Genomic DNA, 27,991 nt, shown 5'->3' with positions numbered 1-27,991 from the left:
CGTCATCATCTGCGCAGAGGGGCGTTTAATGCCGCCATATTGTATTGGGAAGATTCTGATTGGTATAGTGAAACCAAAATCCGCTTTGTATCTCCTTCATCGATAACTTTAAGGCGTCCAAACAGCGACAGCATCATAAATATATAATTTAGAGATTTAATTCTTAATCGATTTGTCTGATATTGACGGTAGGGTTGATACCAACCGTCTTGTTTTGGTTGACATCCTTCCCGGAAGAGACTCAAAATGGGAACCAAGGATGACGAATATGATTATCTATTCAAAGGTGAGCGGCGTAATTTTACATCTAGGATCTGAACATTAAATAGAGACACTTAATGTAAGGTGATGATTTAGTACTAAATTTTGTATACGTCGCCTGTTAGAAGTGGAAGTTAAAGGAACAGTTGAATGTTGACAGTTGAATGCAAATGAAATGTCAAGATCTGGCGAGATATTTGTTTTACTGTAGCTCTTATAATTTGTATATTCAGTACATTCATTGAGTATGATGTTTTAATCTTTTTTTTATTATTGAACCTGACAGCAGAATGATTAAAAAATCAATAAGCTATTTAAAACTTAAGAGTCGTATCCAGTTTGCCAACTTTGTGCTCTTGAATGACTATGACATTTTGTTAGCGATTTTCACTAAGTCAATCCAACATAATTTTAAAAAAAATAAATATTGCGAGAATATGTAATAGATGTAATTTGTGCATCGTCTAGTCATGGTTAAGTCATTGGCAAGGTGTTTTGGGGCAGATAGGGGTGGAAATGGGGGATGGGGTGTAGTCTAGTCTTACAATGTATGACATGGCACATGTTGGTTTTGTTTTAGTGCTATGTCTTACATTCCAAATGACGGCCTTTTATAGCGTGTTCGGATGTTGTTGACATCGGAACAAGTAGTCAAAGTTTCAGGAATATCATGCACATTTGGCAGCATATAGCAGCACCTTCCACTAATGTATGTGTAATTAATATATTTACTGTGCTGTCTTTATCCTGGCAGAATGAAAATATAACACTAGCAAATGGATGCATTTTCATGTTCCGTTGACATACATTTGAATTTGTTGCAATGTGACGGTAGTCGAGGTATGTCAAAGTATGTTTAAGTAGGTTCATGTGGCGGATATGTTTCTTGAATGAAATCTTGCTTTACAGTTCCAATAGGCATACTCTATTTTTATTTGTTTCGTTAAAGAATATTTCAACTTAACCCAATTTCGGCATTACTGGCTTTCATCGCTTTCCAGTCAACTGAAATGTAGGACAACGAAACTTGAAAACAAGCCCATTTATTTTGTGTGAATTTGAATTTATTAGAGAAAAGACAGAGTAAGTAAAGTCTGACTAAAACATTATGACTTTACTTTGTAGAAAAGTGCAGTATTTTTATTTGCCATTTGTGTGAGATATCCCTGAAAATTTGACTTTTGTTACGATGTTAGTCGACATCAGAACACACTACACAATGCTATTAGTTAGGCAGTAAGACCCCGACACCCAAAACATAAATATCAGCGTCAAGGTCTTACATGTAGGTCTAGGTTGTAGTCCTACAGTGTAAGATATCGACCCTGATATTTGTTTTTGAGTCACCATCTTAACTGCTATATAACCGTGATATGTTGATCAAGATGGCTGATATCGCTTAACTGGCTTGAAGCAGCTGTTCCAATTTTTTTTGCCATTTTTATGATATTTGTGCTTGTTGTCTGTCTTCGTCTACATTGTTGTGTCCATTATGTATTGGCTGTTCAGTTCGTATGTGTTTCTTCATCTCCTTGTTTTGGAAACGAGAACAATTAGACTTTATCTCAGCTGTCTTGCCCCACTTTACAACTTCACTTGTTTTTTAACAAACTGCCATCACATGATCATAGCTACCAACCCTCATGAATTTTTGCGTGAATCTCACGACTTTTTCAGCGATTCACGCAGCAAGCCAAAAATCCACTAATTCTCCAATTCTCAATTATTTTAAATCTTTAATAAAATAACCCATTTCCCGTTAAGCGCTAGTCATGATATTGGCAGTTGCCGAAACAGTCCGTTGCTGCTGGTCGCGATATTAGTAGATCTACAGCCGATAAGTACAGTTGGCCTGGCAGCAAACATTTTGGCCTATTTTAATCTATATGTATAAGAGTAGTTTTACAGATACTTTTGAGAGAAACTGGGGCCTAACCGGAATTTTGAAGTTAAATTTGGAATGTATCAAAAATTGGCCATGCATTCTGCCATTAAACATTGATATTCATCATGCTTTTTGCACTCAGTGTGCCATCGCAGAGATGATGTGAGGAAGCACATCGGTTGCAAAAAACACGTCAGAATATGCATACCCGTTTGTTTGTACCTTCCTGCCGATTCCAATAACAAAAAGCATGAACAAGATCAGAAATCCACAGAACTTAATCAGTTCTTTCATTGATTTATAATTTCTAACCTGATTGCCACCAGGTTGTCAATAACACCGTCATTGTCTGCGAGTTTCATGCTTAACGGAAGTTTTCAGTACAATAGACAGATATGGCCGAGATCCATTTCCAGTTCTGGACAAGTCCATTTTCAAAAAAGATGTGTGTACAAGAAGGACAACAAATTTCATCTTCCATGGATGTGACATGCGATTTAATTTCAATATTCATGTCTGCAAAGTGATGTAATTTACGGAATTATCTCTCAGTTATCGAACATGGTGAAATACATCATTATGTTGTCTGATGGAAATAAACTAGCCCAAAGTATACGCAATATGGCGCCGTATTAGTATGGAAAGTCTGTTAAGCATGAAAGTTGCAGTGGATGCCAGTATTAGTGCCATTCTGGTCACAGTCAGTTTAGAAATTATAAATCACTCATTCAATTGACTTAGTTCTGTGCACTTTTTATCACATTAAGCGTTTTCGTTTTTGAAATCGATAGGGGGTTACAAACAAATGGAGATGCAGAGTCGGTCTTTAAAAGTTGGGAAAATTAAGAATTCGCAGATTTCAGCTCTGGAATATTTTAAGCCATTGGCGGAAGACCTGCAAGCTACCAACGCTGAAGCATTATTTGTGAGTTTTCTTGTTGAACACAATCTACCTTTATCAGCTGGAGACATACTAAACATTTGTTCTGATAAATGTTCCTGGACTCAGAAATCGCTTCCACATTTTCCTGTGGAAGAACTGATTGTGTGAATTTAATGTTGGTGTTGCTGATATTTATTGTTCGAGGTAAAGGTTGTGAATGAGAATTTCTTGGTGTTCTAATCAGAATGGCCTCAGTTTTATCATCATTCATCTGCAGCTTGTTACATGTCATCCATGATTTCACATCAGAAATGCACCTCTCTACACCTTGGATGGTAGCATCAACTTCAGTTGGGTGGCTAGATTTGTATATTTGGGTGTCATCAGCGTAGAATTTGTGAGACACTGGATGATGATCTATGACACTTGAGATCGGCTGAGTGTACAGAATGAAGAGAACAGGTCCAAGAACAGACCCCTGTGGAACACCACAACATAGATCAACTGAGCTGGAGTGTAATCCATTTGCAGACACAATTTGTGTCCTGTTGACCAAGTAGGACTTGAACGACAATAACGCTGTATCATGAATGCCAAATACATGCTGGAGAAGTAATATATCATGGTCTATTGTGTCAAATGCTGTAGACAAATCAAGGAGGGTGAGAACTGTAATCTTTCCACTATCCAAAGCAGAGAGAATGTCATTAACTACTTTTAGAAGAATAGTTTCAGTACTGTGGCAAGGGCGATATGCAGATTGTATACCAGGGTCCAGCAACATGGAATGACTTGCCCACTGAACTTAGACATAAAGACACAGTGATCACATTCAAGAGTGCTCTCAGAACTCACTTATTTCGACTGCAAGAACAAACTTAAACAGCTAATAATGTTTCCTACCTTAAATATTCTCAGCATGTTTTTTTATGTTTTCTAATTTCATGGTGTTTGTTTTTGTAATCATATCATTATATATGTTTTTTATCTTATACGTGTTGTCTAATGTTGTAAAGCGCTTAGAACTTTTAAAGATTAGGTGCTATACAAAGTCCTCATTATTATTATTACTATCTGCATATTCAGAGGTTGACTGATATTAGAATAAAAAGTTGTATGTTCAGGAATATCTCGTGCTTGGCAGCCCATATTGACACTTTTCTACAAATTATACAAATTAAAGTAGTATTGCTTTAGTGAGGCTTTACTTACTCTGATTTATTTTTTTACTAATAAATTCAAATTCCGACAGAAGCAAAAGAACATTGTTTTCAAGTTCCATTGACCTACATTTCAATTGGCTGGAATGCGATGGAAGCTGGGAATGCCGAAATCGGTTAAAAGGATGATATAAATTTTGAAGGAAAAAGCTATTGGAAAGCTAATAATACAAGTTTATTCATCTCGTTAGAGAAACATAATTCAGCTTAATTTGAAGCACCTTACATTGTCAGACTGGAATGTGTGCAAAATGATTAATCAATGTAACGATACTTAGTACAGGTTACTTCAGCAGTTGTAAGTAATTATTAGTTGTTGGTTTTTTCGTTCTTTAAATTTAGAATTTATTTGAGACAGCCGTAGCAGGAACTAGACCAGCAAGTTGTTCTCACCTGTTTTTCCTCTCATGACAGAATACAACTTAGTCTGTCAATACATGATTCGTGCTGGAACTTTCATTTTGTAATTCATTTAGATTGTCATGGCTGACCAGAGAATGTAAAAGGGGTGTATCATGGGGACACATTACAGGAATAAATTATATGACTTTTGAGAATTTCATGCATATTGGCCCCTGAAGCTCATTTAAGCATAGGTCTCCGGAAGCTCATTTAAGCATAGCTCTGTGACAGACTTTTTCTAATCAGCTAGTCTTTGACAAGTGCTTTTTTCCCCTCATATTCAAACTAGCCTGGCAAATGCCAACTTTTTAAATAAATAATCACTTTATCTCCCTTTATCTGGGCATTTATGTGCCCTGATTATTCTGCAATTCCTGTGTTATGACAGTATTGTTGACTGTTGCTTGTGCTTGAGATATATTACTGCTCAAGTGTGTATGTAGCTAAGTGACCAAATTTTCAGCCAATCAAAACACTTCAAACCAATCATGTATGATTAATTAGTGGTGTTTTAAATGATCCGCTTTACTTTGTATTTACATGACTTGGATACTAATGAGCAGGTAAATCTTTGATACAAGTCGATGCAATGAAATTAATGAAATGCACATTATCAACATAATTTTTTTCATTTAGTAGTGATAGATTGATAGTGATGGATCTTTTGATTTTCAAAATTGATTATCCAGATCAACGTAAATGTGCACTAATGCAGTTGAAGGAAGACTGTTTGCATTGAAATTACAAAATGTATGCTATGATCATTTTAGTATTAGAGAATGAATATTGTTACCTGCTACAGCCATTTGTGGTTTATCAAGCTAAAAATGGATTCCTTTCTGTAACAAAGTAAGCTGGGGTTTTTCTTGTTGCTCTTAAGCTTTCAGCCTTCTGACAAGGCCTTTATCAGAGGAATGTCTTCTGGACATGCGTCGCATGATCCATAGCTGCCAACCCTCGCGAGTTTGGTGTCAATTTCATGACTTTTTCAGCAATTCACTGATTCACACATGAATTCTCCAATTCTCAATTATTTTAAATCATTAATAAAATAATCGATTTCCCGTTAAGCACTAGTCGTGATATTAGTAGAACTACAGCTGATTAGTACAGTTGGCCCGGTATCAAGCATTTTAGCCTATTTTAATCTATATGTATAAGAGCAGTTTTACAAATGATTTTGAGAGAAACGGGGGCCTAACTGGAATTTTGCCTGTGCATGCATCACCAACACTGATTTGAGTTACCTTTCAGCATCGCATGTAAGATCTTGAAAATGTCTTCACCTCTAAGGAAAAAAAAATGTATTGCTCAAAAAGTAAAGTTTAATTTGGAATATACATGATATGGGATCAGTTCGTAGCCTCAGCCACAACTAAACAAGTTGAGGCTATGACATCGTAGTTAGGTCGCAGAGATGATGTAAGGAAGCAATGACATCGTAGTTAGGTCGCAGAGATGATGTAAGGAAGCAAATTGGTTGCAAAAAACTTGTAGAAATTGGGAAAATTAAGAATACGCAGATTTCAGCTCTGAAATATTTTAAGCCATCGGCGGAAGACCTGCAAGCAACCAACGCTGAAGCATTGTTTGCTATACATTTGTTCCGACCAATGTTCCCGGACTCTAAAATCGCTTCCAAATTTTCCTGGTGAAGAACCAAAAGTGCTGCAGCTCATGCGCATTCCTCACAGCAACTGTAACAGCGAAAGAGTATTTTCTCAAGTGAGGAAAAATAAGACAGACTTTAGGGCCTTCTTAGCTGCAGAAACTTTTAGTCACCAAGATCAACCAGCAGGCAAGAAGTCTGAACTGTTTACAAAACAAATTTATGATCAAGCAGTTGAGGAAGTTCAAGACTGCCACAGTATCATGTCTTGATAAATAAGCACAAGAACAAGTGAAGCTTATGAATACCATAATAAATAGAAATGCTGATATATTTCTGCATATATGTAGTGTTTAGTTTTTTATTGTGATCTTGATATAGTGTAGCATTGATGGTCAGAGTGGATGGAGTTATTGTCATGGTATTTTTCACTAATTCATGTCGAAATTCACGACTTTTTATCCCTATTTTCACTAATTGTGAGCCTGGAAGGTTGGCAGCTATGCATATTCTTCTCTCAAGTTTTCTAGCGATCTCCCTAATGTAGTCTTTTTGATAATTGTCACATTAGAGCTTATAGATAATTGAGCACTTATTAAGAGGAGTATGGTCTTAGGGTAATCAGTTTCCTCAGACCCTTGCCACCCCATTTTTTATATTTGGACATTTATGTTGGGGTGTAGAGTCAGAATCCATTCCCTATCAAAAAGTTGGAATTCGCCAATGCCATTTTCAAGATAAATTAACCTACTCAGTCATAACTGTAATTAAAGATTACAAGGCAACCAAGTGAAATGAATACTTCATAAAATAAAGAGCTTTGTTTCACATATACGGACAGTTGTGGGGAAAACGAGTTTCAGAGAATTCCTAAATTTGCATGTAGAAATATCCTCAATGATGATAAGTTTCCCTATTAATTGCAGTGAAGTCATGGCATCAGTATTTTACTAATTGAACAATACAAAACTGAGTTTGACGTAGACAATTGTCTCACAAAATAAATGTTGAATGTTTTTGATAAAAACAAATCTTGTTTGGTAGTGTATCGACAGTTAGTCTGGCTCCCAGCTTCATAGGTCCTTGTATCGCAAAATACTATTGAACATCACTCTGTGAACCAGACTAGTCAACAAAATAAAATGCCATGATGTAGTACACAAATGTTTTAGCGTGAGGTTGTTGGTTGTTAAAACCAGTTGGAATCATGTTATTTATCTTTGAGATGTTGGACATTTTGAAAATAAATGTAATTTATAGAGAATAACGAACAACTTCATAAGAAAAAGCACTTTATTGACAATTATTATCCTCATGATTATAAAATGAGGATTCAGTCATTAAACTGCCCAGTCCCCCCACCCACCTCAACCCTGCGGTTATCTGGATGTCTATCAGATTTTTTTAAGGTCCCTTGGTAACTTGCACCCATGCTTATAGTGCAGTCTCTGTTTTTGGACCCTGATGTGCCCGAGTTATTGAGGGAGAGGTGTATATGAATTATTCTTTTCAGGTACATAAAAAAAACCCCAATAAACATCTTTAATTTCACTCATCATAAAAATTTGAGAATATTCAGAAATGGACTGCTGTGTGAGAATACTATTCAGCTAATTTGTCAGAGATCAAAATATACTTTCCTAATTATCTGTTAATAGCAACTGTATGTGACCCATTTCAAAGAATATAGGTGGGTTTCTTTTAATTTGAAACTTCCTTGATTTATTATGATAATCAGTTTATTTAGCAGACCGGTCTTTGCTTTAGAAAATGGTGCCAGATATTAGGCAAAACTGGATTTTGCAGTTTTACTTTTGGATGAAAATTCTAGAAGCAGATAGGTCTTTATAAACTTCAAAACATGTCCAATCCGAAAAAGAAAAAATCAACACCGCTTTACAAATTTGTAAAGAATATGAGAGTGATACAATACAGAACTCGATTTGAGCACTTCATCATGCTTATTGCATAATTTGTGGACTAAATGATCATTCAGCAAAAGTTAAACATGTAAAATGAGTGTTGAGTGTAAATAATTTTTCATTATATGTTTTGTGTTTGTATTCTGGTTCCAATAGACATGTTGCCCATTTTAGCCAAGTATTTGGCATGCAGTTAAATTTAGTAGTAAAAATGAATATACTTCTCATTCACCATACTGTAATTATGGCATGTAATATATTAGCTATGATGTAGCCTCGATGAAGATGGGGTATTATTAGTAGTAGTAATATAGAGATTAAATTTTTTAAGCTAAGATTATGCCTATACCTCACTTGGGCTTGGCATGTATGCTGTAGACAACGTCCGTTTGCATGAATAGTTCACTAAGAAAACAATTTGTTTGCAAACAAATACTAAAAGTTATTTTACAAATGACTTGTTATTGTATAATTTTTTCTTGGGATATCTTGCTCAATAATAAATGTCATTTTAGCCACGTCTGTAGATCTGTCATGGGCATGAAGCATATCCAAAAATAGATTGCTTTCAAATTTCCCTTTAATATAGGTAGATCATTCTGATTGGTCAATAGATCTGACATGGGCATGAAGTATATCCAAAAATAGAATGCTGTCGAATCTCCCTCTAATATAGGTAGATCATGATTAATCTTGTTCGGCCATGTATATCTCTTTGACATAATTGATTTTCTTTGTCAGTGATAACCTATATGTTCATGACAGTGTTCAGATTTAACCAGAAACTTTTGACTGAAGCAGTCTTTCTTTGAACTTCCAAATTAGAGGAATATACTGACTCATTTTATACATATACATGGTTGAGTGACTAACTTAGTGTCTAGAAAGTCAACATATTTTGTGAAGTGATTAATGTTGTTGATAAGTGCTACAAAAGCTTAGGCATATTTGAGTGAAGGGTATAAAAGTCCCAAACTAGCTGGGTTGATGAGTAAGAATGTATTCCCATTTGCATTGCAAGACTTGTCAGCAAGAGTTTAGGAGTACCTACAAAGTTTACCGTGATGATAACTATGACTTTATATGGAAAGGTAAATTCTGTGATAATCCTTACTATGATAGCATTGTTAGTCTCAGAAATCACTGTACTATTGGCTTCTTTTATTTGTCTTTTCCTGGTAAAGACTTGTTGCTTTATTTGATCGCCAAAGTTTAACCCCTTAGATAATGTGCATCACCAATGTACACACTGGTAGACTCAGGTGCCATCGCTTAATATGCCTGGACATCAGGCTCTATGTTGTACATTTGATGACATGATTAAAAAAGACAGGATAGACTTTTACCTTCTGGCATGTTATGTGGTGGCACCTCTGAAGCCATTGTTCATTGTTAGTCATGTATTGTGTATTGATAGTCACTGTCCATAATCCTGGCTTTGTATTGCAGAGAAGATAAAATTTGTTAATAAGCATTATGATTTTACCTGCTGGCATGTTATGTGTTAGCAGGTCTGAGGCCTTAGTTCATTGTTAGTCATGTATTGTGAATTGATAGTCAATCTCCATAATTCTGGCTTTGTATTGCGGAGTAAGTTATATTCCAAATATGTAAAGATGAAATTTGTAATAAGCATTATGAGAATAAAGCCTTCCGAATAAATATAAATCTATTTTCTGAATAGATAAAAAGTAAAGATTTTATAATTGTGTATATCAGTTAAATAATAATATATGTAAATAATAATTATAATTAGTTATAATATATGTATGTTAAATGAAGGATGTCTTTTTTTTTAATCCATTAGTTAAAAGCTTTAAATTTAGCTGTATAAACATTCTTTTCCAGTGTCCAATATTTTCTTTGATGGTTCATGACCTAAAAGCGTAATTGAGAATATTGAAACTACCTCCACAAAAACCTTGTTTAACAGTGCAGACATGTATTAATAAGTGGAGTACTAATGAATGTTGGTATTGTAGACTTTAAATTCAGAAGTTCACATGACTTGCATGTACTTGAAATTAACTGATTGTTACTCTAGATTTTAAATTTATTAGTACGATTTGTCTGTTGACATGTACTTAACATTGCTTTCTCATTTTCCAAACAAAGGGATACAAGTCCTCTCCCAATTGGGGGTAGGGTGGGGGCCTGGCTATTATTTTGTCATTGCTATTAATATATATTACATAACCACAACAGTAAATATCTACATTAAAGTCCATGAAATTACAGCAATGTGAATCTTAGTTTTATTTGATATTTTATTATTGAACTATTGATGATATTCTATTTAAGAATTTGGACAGATAAGAATTTAAATATTGTCTTGCCTGCACATCTAAAAAAAAATACACTTCATCATTGGTGTTTTCTTTTTGTTGCTCTTGAGTAAAAAAGAAGATAATTCTTTCTTATTTTGGTTTGTTTGAAATGAACATTAAAATTTTGGTCATTAGAAATGTGATTATTGATATTACATTTTCACGTGTGGTGTTTATGCTTGGTTAGCTCAATTTCCATGCTGGGTTCAGCTCTTGATCATTAAGTAGCATGATGGAAGAGATTAAATCAAGTTATGAAATGTCTTTACGAGGGTTGTCTTGAAACGCGTTAGTGAAAAGGGCACCCAGATCTTAGATCTGCCATAGTTTGGCAGAATTGACCTACACTCTCAAAACCCCTTATCATTTCAAATGGACACATTAACTTGAAATATTAAAAGGAATTCAGCTTGATGAAGGTATTTAATCTACCCCCCCCCCCACTCTGTTTTGAGGTCTTAGATCATGCATAAATTGTTGATAATTCTTCAGTCCACTTTTTATATATACTTTTACATTGAAGAAAGTACAGTAGTTTGACAGTGTAATTGGTTATTGTGTGTGAATCTTTTTACTAGTTTTGGCAGCCATGTGCACTCTCTGAAGGGATTCAAGCTTGTACTCAAAATTATTGGACATTGTGCTAAAACATGTTAAGCTAACTCTCTTGCACATAGCTTGCATTTCATCTTTTCCGCTATATTCTACCACCTTGAAAAATTTCAAAACTTAAAATGCTTTTTATTGTCTGCCTTAGAATTTCAAACTATTTTTGAAACTCTCTTACCTTGTTTAATCCAATAAATTGAATCTAAATTTGTGTGGACATCAAATAAAATGAATGTTTTTGAGTTATCTATCATTATCAACATCTGTGAATGGCTTGCATTTGGGGTAAGAAAGTAGTTTGTTGTCCCTGACTGAATAATCTGATTAAAAGAGCTCTCCATTGTCATACATGAAGATCTGATAACGATCGCTTAGGGGATATGTTCTAGTGACCTATACTGTTACCATAATCACTAAATTTATCTGTCTATCAGATGGAGTCTTTGGAAACTGAGGAGTATGCCTGAAGAGCATCAATGTATGCTGAACAATTAGATTTACTTTCAGATTTCTGAAAGCTGCATTTTTATTGGCTAATTTAAAGGTCACCAACTTCACCCCTAAGCAGTTGCTGTCATATCTTCACATTGGACAGTGGAGACTGATTTTAATCAGATTGCTGACTGAAAGAAGAGATGGTTTCACAAATCATTAGATGTAGGTCCCAGGCCTGGACCAAGCTTTGTTGGTGACACACTTGGGGTAAGGGGGAAGAAACATTTTGTGTGGTCAAACGGTCATAGGTCTTGGTAATTGACAGATGAAAAATAATTTATGCACAGTTAATGTATTGAAAAATCACATACTAGGACTGTACTTTGTGGATTGTATGTAACTTGAGTAAGATAACGGTCAAAAAGTCATGGTCACTGTGACAGAAGAAAGGTGACCTTTCTTCCAGAAAATGCATTGTTATCAATGCTTGTAGAGGTTTTGCACTTGAGTTTAAGGAATACGTCTATTTTGGATCAAAAAAGGCAAAGATCAAGGTCATTGTGACAGGCCTAAAATTGAACAAGATATTTTTTTGTAGCCATAAGAACTAGTAGACTCAGAAATTATATTGCTGAATCTTGTCTAGTCCTTCCCATATAACAAAGACATGTATAAAGATTAACTTGCCATCAGAGTATCAAAACAATGAAAACTATTAGTATGAAAGAACATTTTCTAACCTTGGGCTAACAGATTGCCATTAATTTTGAGGACTGGTAACAAAAAGAAAAATGGATTTGGCAGAATAACCTTTGTTCTAGAACAGATTCTTTGACCCAGCTTTGTGGATGGCATATATTTGAAGTAAAAAAAGAAACCTAGTTTCAGGTCTAAAGTCAGAGATTACAATCATTTTAAGTAAAAGTTTGAAAATTATTTATGCACAATAACTTGAGTTGAGACTGCAGACCATGCCCAAATGACTGCAGTTCATAGACATTGCAATTCATTGGTCAGTGATCTCAGTTGTCGCCCATGCTTTACATAGAAGAATGTTAAACATGGGAATTGTGTAAAAAATGTTGCTCACAGTACTTTTGTTTCCATAGCCCTTTACCTCATACAAGCGTCTTTGAACGCCTCTACTCCGTTCGCATGGAAGTGTCTTTTGACGCCTCTACAAGATTCGCATAGAAGCGCCTTTTGACGCCTGCTGTAAACATCAGCCATTTTGAGCTAGTTTTCGTAGCGCCACCTTCGGGGAAGACCCCCTATTACATACTACATTCATTTCTGCGAATGACAGTTACGTCAGATCACATGGTCGCTATTCATGCACTGGTCGATATCCGCTATTTAAAGTAACTGGGTCGTAATCTCCAGTCTCCAAAATGGCAGCCGTGGATTTCATTCAGTACGTATGAAGTTTTCACGATTAGAATAACAACCACGAAAGATTCAATAAATTAGGTAAAGTCTCTGATATTGATGTAGGCAGCAATTAGTTTTTATAAATTATCAAATTCAGATGACTTAGTGATATAGACGCACACGAAAACCTTGTAAATTTCAAGTATCGGAAATGGCAGCTACAGTTGGTCACGCGGCCTCACGGACATGACGGTGAACGAGTTCTCTCAAGATTTTGAAGCACATAAAAAAATTCTTCTGTGAAAAATAAGTACACAGCTGTAACAATCGGACTTTACTCTTAAATTTGTCCACATATAATATATGTGTACCAAAAATGTAAAATGGTTAAAATCGATGTTCAACGTAACACCACTACATTGCTTAACAATTCACAGGAGGATTTCATTCAGTACCTACAAAGTTTTCACGATTAGAATCACAACCACGAAAGATTCAATAACTTTGGTAAAGGCTCAGATATTTATGTAAGCAGCAATTAGTTTTTATTGATTATCAAATTCAGATGACTTAGTGATGTAGACGCAGATGAAAAACGTGTAAATTTCGAGTATGGGAAATGGCAGCTACGGTCGGTCACGCGGCCTCACTGACATGACGGTGAACGAGTTCTCTCTCGATTTTAAAGCACATAAAATATTCTTCTGTGAAAAATAATTACACAGCTATAACAATCAGACTTTACTCTTCAATTTTTCCACATATAATAGATGTCTACCTAAAACGTAAAATGGTTAAAACTGCTGTTAAATGTAACACCACTACATTGCTTAACAATTCACAGGCATGCCTATGCGGATGCGGTCGGCTAGGTAACAGGTGTTCTATTTATAGCGTGCTGCACTTTGTCACTATGCTCTGTGAGGTAAAGGGATAGCAGAATTTGAATTTGGACATGTATATGTTTCTGTATGTGAATATATATATATATATAAATAAATGAATGAAAGGCAATGTTTTTGAAAACTTTTCTTATCTGTTTTCAGTGGTTTTGATTGGAGATTCAGGAGTTGGGAAAAGTAATCTCCTGTCACGGTTCACAAGAAATGAATTCAATTTGGAGAGCAAAAGTACTATTGGGGTGGAATTTGCAACCAGGTAAAACTGTGTTAATTATAGTTAACTCATTAACCCCTGGAGGTTTTCACCTGAAATGCGAGTAGGAAACACATGTTGTGGGCTATTTCTGAATGCATCCTAATACATCATCTTCCAGGTGATTTTCCAATAACCTAATGCCTAGTTGTGTTATTGTGTTACAAACATCGTTTTCATTGGCAATTTCACTTGCACATGAGCAGAAGGGTAATTGTTGGAGTTCTTTATTTTTTTATTTATTTTTGTTTGCTTAAAGGACCCATCATTTTTGTATCGAGACCACTCTTTATTCCAAATATTTGTTTTTTCTTCCTTGTAAGATAGAAAGTTGATTTCATTTCCGAGGTTTAGAAAAAGCTTTCAATACTAAGCTGGGTTGGTGTTAGTATTTTGATTCTTGTTGTCGGAAAAGAGATCTGTCAATTACAGTTTTGCCATAAATCTTATTGAAATGACTCTTAAAAATACATTCTTGCAGAATAAAAGCACAAATTATGGAAATACAATTGTTAGCAATAAATCTGGATGTTGGCTTGTCCAGTTCTGGGTTTCATATTAGAGTTAGTATTGTTGGTCAGGGAACTAGACTAACTTTACAAGAGTACCTCAGATGTACATATTTTGTGATGAAGTATTTGCATGATCAAACTATTGCTTAATTTTTAAAAAAAGGCGTGCAGCAAGCAATACATCTTTAGGTTGAAAGGGAGAATACAACACTCAAAATGTTTTACTAGTACATGAATATTTTGGGTTCTTGGGAGGGGTGGAGGAAATTAGGAAGGACAAGTTACATTGAGTGGACATCATGGTGGGGTTTGAGTATGTTGCATGGCAGGAAAGACGATTGTGGCACAGCCCACATGAAATTTAAATTTTTTAAGATTATTTGGTTAAGAGGGTTTAGAACTGCAGTTTGTGAAACTGGCGTATGTAATTAAGGTCCAGGTATTTTCTTTTTAATTGAACATTACTGTCACTGTATTGGTCTTAGATCACACTTCTGGACCTCTCAATCCAGCTTGACCACAGCAGTACATGTTGCACCTTACTGAAAACTGACCTTACTGAGAAGGTCTTGTTTGGGTTTGCAGGTCTGGGAAAATTCATGATGACCTGCATTTGCATGTTTAATTATTTGTTGTTGGAAAAAAGATTATACTGTGTGGGTTGCATTCATTTATTCGTCATTCTCTGCGAACAATTATTTCTTGCCCAGACTTGCATAGGTTTTATATGTGGAATGTGCAAAATGTATGCAGTGTAAATATGGATAATGCATTCTTCAAAACATGCATGTATTGATAATGAGCATATACTGGCCATAAATACACATAGAAAATAAATATGTATGATCTTCACTAATTCAAAAATTAGAGCATACCATGGTTCCCACGCTATTGGGAAAAAGTTGTAAGAAATCATAATTTTTTTCCTGATGGAAAAGTCCTTGATTTTGCAAATATTGATGAAAGTCGGGGAAAAACCCAGGAATTTTCTGCCACCACTTGATGCCAGAAACACTTAATCGAGTCATAACTAAACTGATCACGAGTTAAATTTATCGAGTTCTAACCAAATTATTAAAAGGGTGCAGTATGGATCGTTTGTGTACTTGCAGTAAACATATATGCGGAGTCAGTCCAAACGCTCAGTGGATTAGATTCGTCTAGTAGACTTAGCTTCAATGTAAGCTCAATATCCGTATCTTTCCTTACATGGAAGGTATGAAAACCAGTCTAGCATCAAAAGAGGCCATTATGGTGGTGGCAAAGCATAGCTGCTTACTGGACGGCCTAGCAAGCTTTAAACGTTAGATCGAGTGATATATTTATTAAATCAATATGAAAATTATTTATTTTCTCTGAAATTTTGAGTATTAAAAAAAAATCATTGTCTTTAATCTGCTGATCAGATTTCATCTATGCCTTAGTTTCGTCTAGTTTGTCAGTGGATTAAAGACATAATGATTACAATACCTGCCATTTCTATGAAAATAAATAATTTTCCTATCGATTTCATGCAGGTATAAGTCGATATAAGGTAAGTTTAATTTTCTATGCCTGCTGATAAATGACTACCATATGTCACTACAACAATTTTTATATGCCACTGCAATGACCCCACACCCCAACCTAAATGTCCAAATATGAAAAATGGATTGGGAATAGTCAGAGGAAACCCGGATTAGAAAATGGATTGCTGTTCATTTTAAGCCAGATTTGTAGTCCAAAATTGTAGAATCTCAGAGCTGTAATGAGAAATTGTTGTCCCTTTTATTACATATTTAAAAAAACGATTCAAGCCCCTGTATCAATACAGGTTTGGGGACTAGTTTAACGAATTACAAGACAAGTTGATTTTACAGAAAATTCAGTCCTTGTTTATACAACAGTATATAATTTTGAAGGTCTTTTGTCAAAGTTTAAATCAACCATTTTGAAAATGATTTTTAAATGATGGATTTCTAACCAGATCGTCTTAAGGAGATTACATTGTTTAAAAAGTCTTTAGAATTAAAGGTTTTAAGGAAACTTAACTAATTTATGTTCATTATGTTGTTCCCACTTAGCAACATTATACAGGTCAGCAAAATAAAGTTAGAATTTTTATTCTGCACATTGAAATGACTTTACATGCCAGTTTACATGAATATAATCTAACTTTTTTTGTGTGATCCATTTTGTCGTTATGTACATGATCATCTTTTCTGACTTGGATGTTTTGGAGAGTCTTGAAAGAGAAACGTCTTTAGATTTAGAAAATGAATGTTTTATAATCTGAAATGTTCTTTAATTCCATTCAGTAAGTCATATGTGAACCATGAAAAAATTAATTTCATCCTGGAAATGACCTGGAAATTTATCTTTATATATGCGTGGGAACCATGGCATACACTTAATGTTTTCCAGATTTTGAAGTATCATCAGCAGCATTCCCTTGCAGATATGGAATTTTGGAAAAGGTTTTAAAAAAATTTAAATTGCATTTCTTGGTTTTTGAAAATGTTGGAGGTTGGAGAAAAATGACTCAAATGTCTTGGAAAAAACTTCTTACACTTCTGGTATTAACAACTTGGTCAGAAACCATAATATGAACATTCTTTTGCATTTGTGAAAGGTTTTTTAAAATGAAAATTCTGTGCTTTAGTCTGTTTATTTCTGCATTCCCAATTTTCTTTGTCACCTCTGCATATTCCCAATGTGGATCGGGTGTAAAGTACACCATTTAGAATGCACATAATCCAGTGCCCCAAAATGGACTTGAATAGACTGAAAGCTTTGTTCTATAGGTATAATGTGATATCGCATTGGTCAGTTTGACATAAAAATTACTGGTATTATGTTTTTAGTGAAAGACATTTAAGCACAGTACACAATGTGTCACAGGTCCAATAACGTACTTAACACACAGAATAGTTCATGTTTTTATACATACACTGTACAGAGGTCTCGCTAGGATTTTAAAACTTGGAGTCCAGGACTCCTATTTTGGGAAAAACCGGAGTCCCACCAGCACAAGTTGCAGTCCCCTACCGGAAGTATGTTGGACATACCTGAAGTGGCTAAATTTACAGATGTGTAGAACCAGTGGTTTTGATTGAGTTTAATTTTCTAACTTTTTTACAATATAACTCTTGTTTGTCTATTAGAGTGAGAATGAATTTTGTCAGGACAATGAAAGGTCATATTCCAAGCACTAAGCTATGCATCACACATAATGTTCCATGTGAAATATTGGTTCTAGCAACTTCTAGCACTCTGCTGAATTTCATTACAATCTTCGTAAATTTGACCCAAAATACTTGTCCAAATTTACAAGCAGCATTTTGTCTAACTCTCAACATTTCGAGGTCACATGCACTACTTACTCAACTACACTTGGAAACAACCACAATAATGAAAGCTAAAGTTGTTCATTTGATGTACTCTTATATACAAGTATATCTCTGGGTCTTTCTGCCTCTGAATTCAGTCATTGTAAATATCAGCACATTTCCCCACTACTGTGCAGCTAGTCAAGTCTTTGAACTTGCTGCCAAACTATCTGGTCATGTTCTTCAAATGAACTCTTACAATGACAACATGTAGTACATCTGGGGGGTGGGGTGGCTTTCAGCCACTGAATTTTTTCATTGTAAATATCAGCACAGCTAAAGTGATCAATTGATTCAACACATTTTCCCACTTGGCAGGTGGTTGAAGCAGTACTGGCAAGCCCTTGAATTTGCTGTCAGGCAATGGCAAATGTGTGTATGGAGGACTCCTGTATAAGTGATTTTATGTGGCCCAGAAGGGAAGAAAATTGCGTACAATTATGGGCGTTTTCAAGACCTTGACTGTGCTTTGGCTGTGCTTGAATGTTGCAGGCCCCAGTGACTACTGTCAAGAATAGTGTGGTGCCTAAGAAGTTCTGCTGTGTGGCAAGTAGATTCTGAAAGCAGGAATTTCAATTTCACAAATTTGAAATCCCCAGTTTGTTGACAAAATTAAATTGAACATGTCAACTTGTGTTTCTCTTGCAGAAGTATACAAGTTGATGGCAAGACTATAAAGGCACAGATCTGGGATACCGCGGGACAGGAGAGGTACAGGGCCATTACAAGTGCGTAAGTATTCATGAGGAGATCAAGGCAAATCCCCTTTTTTCTAAGCCCCAATGTCACCGTTATATGCAAAGCATTGTATCTGCCAAATCATCTGAATCTTCAAAGATATTGGTCCTAAATGTTGTTGGGTTCCATTAAGACCAGATAATATTGACATTTCTTCACATTTTGAGCCATGTACTTTCTCCCTCAAACTGCAATTTCCTGCCATGTTTCACTTGTATACGTATTAACCTGATGTTGATTAGGAAATCTGTGGATCCACGAATTTCACTTGAAAGCTGGAACACTAGATTTGATGACATCACCCTTGTAAACATGAAAAACCAACAGTCTTCAGCCTAGCTTTGTCATCTTTGCCAAGCCAAGGTTCCAATACATGAACCCTTACCACACCTTGGCAAATCGAGCAGATAATTTAGTACTTTGTCCTAGCGACATCGTTTGGATGTCATGAGTTGCCTCCCTTAATATGTAACATCTACTAACCAGAAGTGTGTAACAGCTGTGTACTGTACATTGGCCGAAAATGGTGGATGCAGTTGACTTCAAAATATACTTTGTAAGTTTAACATCAAAAGTATGACTACATATCAGAGTTAAGCCATTACAGGTGTAATTTAGTGAAATTTGTTTGTACAAACTTGGACTGGCAGTGGAAAAGTGCACATTTATGAGTCTATTCAGGTTGTTGGCTCGCCTTGTCTCGATCATGTAGGAGCAGTGTTCAGATTTTAACAACTTAATTTTGATTGGATGCGGTGGCTTGCTGCCTTATCCAACGCAATTCACAGAGCCAACGTACAGAAATATCTGCTTGATCCACCAATTGTAGATAGGGTTAACATATCATAACCTTGGCTAGCGAAGATGAGTTTTGCCCTTCAGAGTATTCTAGCACACCAGATTTTCACTGATAATCACCAGTCTTATTTTTATCTAATGTGCACTTTTTCTTCTCAGTCTGCTTAAAAAAGCGAGCTTGCGTCTCTTTACTCCTGACAAATCAATTTGTATACAACTTGCAAGTGTTATTAAATTAGACACTATCAGAATTTGTAAAATATGTCACATCACTCCTTTTGGAGCAATCATCAAGAAGAATAGAAATTCAAGTGACTTCTTTGACTGAATTAAGGGGTGGCACCTCATAATTCTAAACTGATTATTTTTAACATTGTTTAAACCTAAACATTGTTTAAACTTGTTTAAACCTAACATCTTGTAACCCATGAAATTGCAGTTTTAACATTCATCTCAATTTCTGAGTAGTATTTGGTTTTATGAATTGATTTTAATTTGGAGATATTTTCCTTTTCATTGAGTTATGAAAATGTTTATGAAAAATTAAGAGCCAGAGAAGGTTAAAATTGAGATTTTTTGTCTGGTCAGATGTCATTGTATTAGCTTAATATTACCAGGATTTTGACGATTCGGCAGATCTAATTATACATTGTAAAGTTGAAGTGAAGACGCCAACAAATATTTACATTCGTATGTAATTTCTCCAAAAAAAAACAAGTCCCTAACTTGCACATGGAAGAAACATTCCAAGCACAGTTTCAGCAACTTGAATACAGATTAACCATTTTTTGTTGACATCCTTTTCTAGAGAGCTACTTAAGGTCGCCATTGAAAAAGTAGACTGGGGATTGGCTGACAGAACTGGAAGGTTATAACATGACAGCAATTAAGCTGTTATTATAACATGACTGCAATTAAGCTAGGACTGACCACTCAGCCGTTGTGTCAGTGATGTGCTATATAAACAGATTTCAGAGGCTGGGGATTGTGGGCAACTTTTTGAGAATTAGTGAAGACATGTAGGTTAGCTAAATTTGTTATCGTGAAAAGTAATTACATACTTCTAGAAATATGTTGGTTTCACTTTAGTGTGACTATCGGTATAGCCAGTCTTGAAAATACTAGTAACTTCAAGTGTGACTGTATCAGTATAGCCAGTCTTGAAAATACCAGTAACTTCGGCTGATGGTAACACTTCTGGAAAGACAGAAGAAACGATAATGTATTAACCTGATGTCTCTGGCTGCTGATGGGTCTGACTGTCATTATTGTGTGACATTTTTTTGAAAATTGAGAGGTAGGTGTGAAACTGCAGTTTCTGGAGTTTGTATCCTAATCATGTCAATTAAATATTTGTCTAAATGGCCATTTTAGTATCAAGTTTGTGTCATGTGCCAAGTGATGTTGGCTTCCATTACAACATGTTTTTGACTGACAACAAATCTGCAGAAGCTGTTGATGATTGATGCATGCTTGAGGTTAAAGCAGTTATTTGGGGGCTTGAGAAGTGTGGAAAATGCATGCAGATTTATTCTTGGGTTGTAAATCATGTTTTGCCCAGGAATGAGTATGTCGTCATGTTGTATTTGGCAAAGTTATTAACATGTCTGGATGAGGCTGTGGATGGTTTTCCTGGGTCCTAGTCATGTCACATTCAAGCATTCTACATCATCATTTAGAATAGTCATGACCCCTAAATGCTTTTCCCAACAAGTGTTTATGCTAAGGCCTTTTGTAGTGAATGGGGTCATTGGTGTTGACTTTTTCAGCAATAGGTCATATTTTTGATAATTTTATTATGCATACCTTTGCTTCAAGTCGATTAGAATTCCTTACAGGATCATTATATAATTGACTGGAAATGTATGACAAAATGTTTTGTCAAGCACATGGACATTTTTAGATGTAACTAACCAAGAAGTAATAAAGTTTCATATTAGAAGTGGAATTAATCAGGGAACAAGACTAACTAGACAGAAGTACCTGAGGCTCTTTGAACTGCGCATATTTTTTCATGCAAAGCATCTGCATGATCAAACTGTTGATTAAAAGACTTTAAAAGTTACATCCAGCAATAATGTTTGTTGAAGACGAAAGGGAAGATAAGCATCTTAAAGAGTGTTAATAATCAACAGCAGGAAATGAAACAGTTATGTTAATTGGACATCATATGCCAATTTGAGTATGTCTCGTGACAGGAGATATGATTGCCATTATCATGTGAAATGGGAAAAGATTTCAAAGAATTACGTCAAGTTGAGAGATAGCAACAAGCCATTGAGCTGCATATGGTTTGGAACTGAAGTTTGTTCAACAGTACTAGTGGTAAATAAAGTCTGCTTGTACTTTTCAGTTTTTCTGTCGCTGCATGTTTTGAATACCAAACTTTTAAATACATTTTCCAATAGCAGTTTATGATATTTTGTTACATCTTACTGAAAACTGGTTAAACTTAAGGGAAAAAAATCAACTGCCTTAATGAGACAGTCTCATCAGGGTTGGCTGGTCTGCAGCTTGGTCATTTTCACGTCCTGGAAAGCCAAGGTCAATTGGAGTGAAAGAAAAGAGCCAGTAACTTATTTTCTTTTTATGTATTTTATAATTCACTCATTGTACTTTCAGTTGATACTATTTTCTGATCTGGAGAATTCATTTTTCCCATTTTAATTACTGCTCACGTTTGTGTACTTTAACCCTTTACCTCATGCAAGCGTCTTTGGACGCCTCTACTCCATTCGCATGGAAGCGTCTTTTGACGCCTGCTGTAAACCAGCCATTTTGAGCTGGTTTTCGTAGCTCCACCTTTGGGGAAAACCCCCCGTTAGATACTACATTCATTTCTGCAAATGACAATTACGTCAGATCACGTGGTCGCTATTTATGCACTGGTCGATATCTGCTATTTAAAGTAACCTGGTTGTAATCTCCACTCAAAAATGGCGGTCGCGGATTTCATTCAGTACGTACGAAGTTTTCACGATTAGAATCACAACCATGAAAGATTCAATAACTTAGGTTAAGGCTCTGATAATGAAGTAGGCAGCAATTAGTTTATATAAATTATCAAATTCAGATGACTTAGTGATGTAGACGCAGACGAAAAACTTGTAAATTTTGAGTATGGGAAATGGCAGCTACGGTTGGGCTCGCGGCCTCACTGACATGTCGGTGAAAGAGTTCTCTCAAGATTTTAAAGCACATACAAAATTCTTCCATGAAAAATAATTACACAGCTATAACAATCAGACTATACTCTTAAATTTTTCCACATATAATAGATGTGTACCAAAAATGTAAAACGGTTAAAACTGCTGTTAAACGTAACATACACTACATTGCTTAACAATTCACAGGCAGGCCTATGTGTATGCTGTCGACTAGGTAACCGGTGTTATATTTATACCTTGCCTCATTTGTCACTATGCTCTATGAGGTAAAGGGTTAATTTAAGCTCATTTTTTGATCACATTGGAGCAGCCATTTTTCAGCTAACTGCTTTTAACAGTGCATAATTTCCTCTACAGAAATTCTAGTCAGATTTCATGAAAGTGGCATAGAGATATGCCAATATTCTCTTCATTGTGCTTGTTGCCAATTTAAACAACTGAACATTATATCAGTCCGTCTCGCAAAAATATGTACTAGCTCTAGAGCATTGCCACAATGAAAGTGCACTATATTGTAAAAATGTACTACCCAGTGTACTGGTACTATTTAGACCCAACATCTGCTCTTCTTGACTCCAGTTGTAAAAGTCTATATCAATTGGTAATGTGTCTGGAAGCTAAGATGCATATCATTCAACATTCAGGAATGAACAGACATTGATAAAACAAAATTAGTGTTAAATTTATTCACAACAATTAATATTTTATATAAGATCAATAAAGAACTTACATGTCTACATTTATGTACATTTTGTTTTTAGTAAGGTAGAATTAAAAGGTTACTGGAAATATTGTTTGCAAATGTGATCTCCACATGGAAGTAAAATTTAAACTGTCAGACGTAAGTTGCAGTACAAGAATTTGTGATCTCTCCAACAATAATTGCATTAAACCCTAATACATTTTCTTCGACAGGTATTACCGTGGGGCTGTAGGAGCCTTGCTAGTCTATGACATAGCAAAGCACCTTACATATGAGAATGTAGACCGCTGGTTGAAAGAACTGAGGGACCATGCTGATAACAATATCGTCATAATGTTAGTAGGAAACAAGAGTGACTTGCGACATTTAAGAGCAGTACCAACAGATGAAGCTAAAGCTTTTGCAGGTAATGTCTTCTGGTGATTACAGTTTGAAACTAAAGCAATTGCAAGAGCTCAATCGTTTTTGTTGCATTCTCCTCACCACTCCTCACCCCACTCAACAATGATACAAACACACGCACACTTTAGGATGAGGATTACCAGAATATAAAAGGAATCCAATACGGTAATATACACCACCACCCCACCACCACCACCACCACCACCCCCGCCATTGTTCCTGTATATCACAGATTGGCAGTCTGAAAAATAGGTTCCACTTGAAAACTGGCAACTGTGTACATTGTATAAGTCTTTATTTCACACATTTTTATTGGATGAAGTATTAAATAAAGTGATAATTTTGATTAGTAAGGAAAATGGTTGTCAGCTGAATGGTAATTTACTTTTGATCTGGCAAAAAATGTAATTATTTACTGATTTTTTCCAGATTGAATGTTTTTTTCTTATTTCAACTAAGAAGAAAGGAATGAATTATAACATCTTTTTTATTTGCAGAGAAAAATAACCTATCCTTTATAGAAACATCTGCATTAGATTCAACAAATGTAGAAACGGCCTTCCAAAATATATTAACAGGTAAGTCACTCCTTTTACTTGCATGTAAATAAATAGGGTAACATGATAGAGTAATTTCTTGACCCTCTTACATTTTGGTCCAAGATTGGTCGGTATTTTAGAGGCATCTAACTTCAGAAGCTTACAAAACTTTGAAAACTTATCCTCACTCAGAATTTTTCTTTAGAAAATAAAATTGCAAATGTTTGCCATAACAGTATGATATCCTGTAATGCCTAGATTAATAAATGTCTTCAGATCTGAGTCATGTGTATTTGGAATGTGTTTGATGCACTTCTGGATAGCATTTCACCACATTACCAGCCTCCCTACCCCTGGCAGTAGCAGAAATTTTGATGCTGCTGTCATTCTGTTTATATGTATGTGTGTTTGTTTCTAATCCATCTTGGTATGATTAGATTCAATAAACTTGATGTAGGCCTAATTTGTATGTACTTGGCAGGGCATACATAATTTACAAACACAAATTTAGTATCTGTAAAGAGTCGTATAATTAAGTGACTGAGTGTATAATTAAGATGTTGAGTATTAGTAATAATTAAATTGTCACCACAAGAAAATAGGTAGTTGTACCTTGAAGCTGTAAACAGGAAACTCACTATTGCTTGTACTACTGATAAGGTAGTGTGGTATCCTGTGTTCACTGCACTACTTGGAAGAAGTTTTTCTTTCCTCTTGATTGTATTACTGATAGTAGTAGTGTGGCATATACCAAGATACATGCCAGTTTATACATAACCTTAAATAGTTATTATCATGAATATTTGTCAGACTTAAAAGTAACTGTGTTTATACACTTAAGCATTTAGTGGTGTGCCTTCCATTGGTCCATTCCTTTTTCAATATTTTTAGTTCTGGCCCATAACTTTGCAATGATTGTTTGAGGTTTTCATGAAACATTTCCTAAGACTATGTTGAATATCATATCTATACTCCTTGCTTGAAGGTCAGGGTTGTGTGAAGGGAAACGGGTAATTTAGATATGTAATCTTATCAGAAATATGAAATTTGAAGATGCATATGATAACAACCTATCATCAAATATAGTGACCATTACTAAAAAAATATATGTATAAAAACAGAAAGGCCTTTTCAAACCCAGTTCAACAATTTTTTTAACATTCTACTGAAAGCATTCTGGCACAAAATGACTATACGACTTATGCATATGATGGTAAGCTAACCATCACATATGGCTGTTAATAAAATAAAACATTTGACTACTCAATTATCACTGGTATTTGAGTAAGTGGAGTCCAATCAAAAGTATGAGGACAGGGATGGGGATCAGTATACTCCTCCCCCCATCTACCTTGCTACCAGTCTTTCCCATTGGGGATAGGGACTTAGCATATACTTGGCAAACAATGGAAGGAGATTGGATTGGCACCCACCTCCCTCCTTCCTATGTACATTTTAAATCCATAATGCCAGTATGGATGAAGATAGAAATACTAGTTGAACCTTGTACCAATTGTTTTCATAACATATGAAATCAATAATATTGTAAGAAATTTAAACAGAAATCATCCTAACGGCCCATATTAATGTTAAAAGTCAAGATGGAAGGTAACCAAAGTAACCATAATAAGGACTAAGAATTATAAATATGGGGTTGAACAGAAACAGTTTAGAAGATAATACTGTGTTTAGCATATGAGATACATAAATGTTGATAGAACAAGTGATGAAAAGTAACAAATTAATACATGGTAGTGACTTAAGCTGGAGAAAACTATAAAAATAAGTAAACTATGTAAGTTGATAGTAATTTGATAATATAATTATACTAATAGCTTAAATTTTATAAACTGGTTTGTGTGCAGGAGTATTTGGTTCATGTTATGACTTTGGGTAAGACTCGGCAAAACTATGTAAAGCCAGACCTGTCAACTCTTACGATATGTTTTAATTTTATTTCATTATAATGTTGGTAACCCCTAAGAGAATGTGGCATTCCCAATCACCAGTTGATTTAAATGTAGTCCTTGTACATGGTGTGAGTTAGGTATTCCTTTTCAGCCAGCAATGGCATCATCATTGGTAGTGCAAAAGATTTGTTACGTTTTTCATGTCAGTTATGGGTCAGGGAGGAATACATCAGTACAACTGGGGACTATCGAGTTCTGTAGAACAGAAGCCCTCTTAATTTTCCAAAGAAAGGTTGTGATTATATGATTCTGCCCATTTCCTAGAATAGCCAGTAATTTGTTCACAGTGCTGTTAAAACCAAAACGAGACAAAAATCCTATATTATTCAAGCTATGTGTTTCAAACTTGGATAAGAATATTAGGCATTGGTTGGAGGTGGATTATGGGTGGTGCTTTTGGGGTTGTGGGTAGAATTATGTGTAAAGTGGTAGGAGTGGGAATAGCTGAGAAGAGAATGGGAATTATGCAGCATTGATGCAGATTTCAACTTTTCTGTAAGCCTGCCATAAGGTAGATAATGCTATGTTATCTTGTCTGACCATCTGTAAGTTACCAATTTGGTTTCCACACAATAACTTTAATTGTGCACCATTACATATATCAAACTTGCAGATGACTTACAATTAGGGTAAGGAAGGACCCCATCAGTTTCAGGCTCAAAAGCTTAGGTCAGGGTCACTAACTGAAAGAAGGAAAACTGTTTCTGCACAATGTGAGTTCTTAGCTACAGATACCAGACTTCATATATGGCTTGCACATAAGGTAAGGATAAACCGTATTGATTTATGAATCAAAAAGGTGAATGGTCAGTGTCACTCACTAAAGAAGAAATATGGTTTCCACCACAATTCAAGTTGTCTGTTGTCTGCCGATTAACTTAGTGGATGGCCTGTGCTTTTAAACTTTGAGGATGGTTTGTTCTTGGTGTAAAGAAGTTCATGGTCACTGTGACTGAAATAATAAAGCAGTGGTTTATAAACTAGTTCTGCATGACATACCACAACAAAACTTTGTAGATGGCTTTCTGTTAGGATAATGGAGGCTGTTGATTTGGGGGTTAAAAGGTAGGTCACAGTCACTGGCTGAAAGCAGAAAATGGTTTTTGCACACAAAAACCTGGTGTACCACGTCACAGAGCTACTCCAAACTTTGAAGATGGCCCTTATTTAGGGTAAGAAAGAAGCCTGTTGTACTAGGGTCCAGAAGGCCAGATGTCTGGGTTTTAACTAGAAGAAGATAAAATGGTTTATATGCAGAAATTTCAGTCATCTACACACAGGAATATTAAACTTAGGCAGGTGTCATTCATGGTACTCATTTACTTTGACATTTTTATTCTGGTTAAAAGAAATACATTTAAGTCTGGTTTTCAGTTGGAATTTATTTATTTCAAATAGTGTATATACTTAAATGTGATTTCATTCTATTTCAGAAATTTACAAAATAGTGTCTCAAAAACAGATTCGAGATAGCCCAGATGATGAAAATTCCCCAAGCAACAATGTCCAGACGATAACAGTGGCCCCAACAGACAATTCAGCAACAACAAAGCGTCCTTGCTGTAATTTGTAAAATTCTGTCTGAAGGAAAGAACACTACTTATCATCTAATGAACTTTATTTCACAAGTCACTGTTTACATTTGTTGATAAATCTTTCCAGTGCTTGCTGCAGAAGTCAGATGTGTTGAGTACACAGGACATGCTTGTGCATAG

General features: G+C 35.4%; 1 protein-coding gene across 1 annotated transcript; it reads left to right on the top strand.

Moving 5' to 3' along the window:
- The first annotated feature begins 94 nt into the window (after window positions 1–94).
- On the top strand, window positions 95–27,991 carry LOC149796034 (ras-related protein Rab-11B). Its single transcript, XM_089965953.1, has 6 exons — window positions 95–286; window positions 13,971–14,082; window positions 18,608–18,691; window positions 23,578–23,771; window positions 24,265–24,345; window positions 27,710–27,991. Exons 1-6 carry the CDS (start codon window positions 247–249, stop codon window positions 27,847–27,849), a joined length of 651 nt encoding a protein of 216 aa, XP_089822079.1. The 5' UTR covers window positions 95–246; the 3' UTR covers window positions 27,850–27,991.

This window comes from Sinohyriopsis cumingii, chromosome 7 (assembly GCF_028554795.1).
Source record: "Sinohyriopsis cumingii isolate HCF-2022 chromosome 7, ASM2855479v2, whole genome shotgun sequence".
In the NCBI taxonomy this organism is placed as follows: domain Eukaryota; kingdom Metazoa; phylum Mollusca; class Bivalvia; order Unionida; family Unionidae; genus Sinohyriopsis; species Sinohyriopsis cumingii.
The sequence above is the reverse complement of the archived record's forward strand: the minus strand, read 5'-3'. Positions and strand labels throughout refer to the sequence as shown.

Excerpts from the sequence above, each read along its gene's own strand:
- LOC149796034 (XM_089965953.1), top strand. The coding sequence starts at position 247 with ATGGGAACCAAGGATGACGAATATGATTATCTATTCAAAG. Across the intron at positions 14,083-18,607 it reads GGGGTGGAATTTGCAACCAG|AAGTATACAAGTTGATGGCA; the intron begins GTAAAACTGTGT and ends TTTCTCTTGCAG. Across the intron at positions 18,692-23,577 it reads TACAGGGCCATTACAAGTGC|GTATTACCGTGGGGCTGTAG; the intron begins GTAAGTATTCAT and ends TTTCTTCGACAG.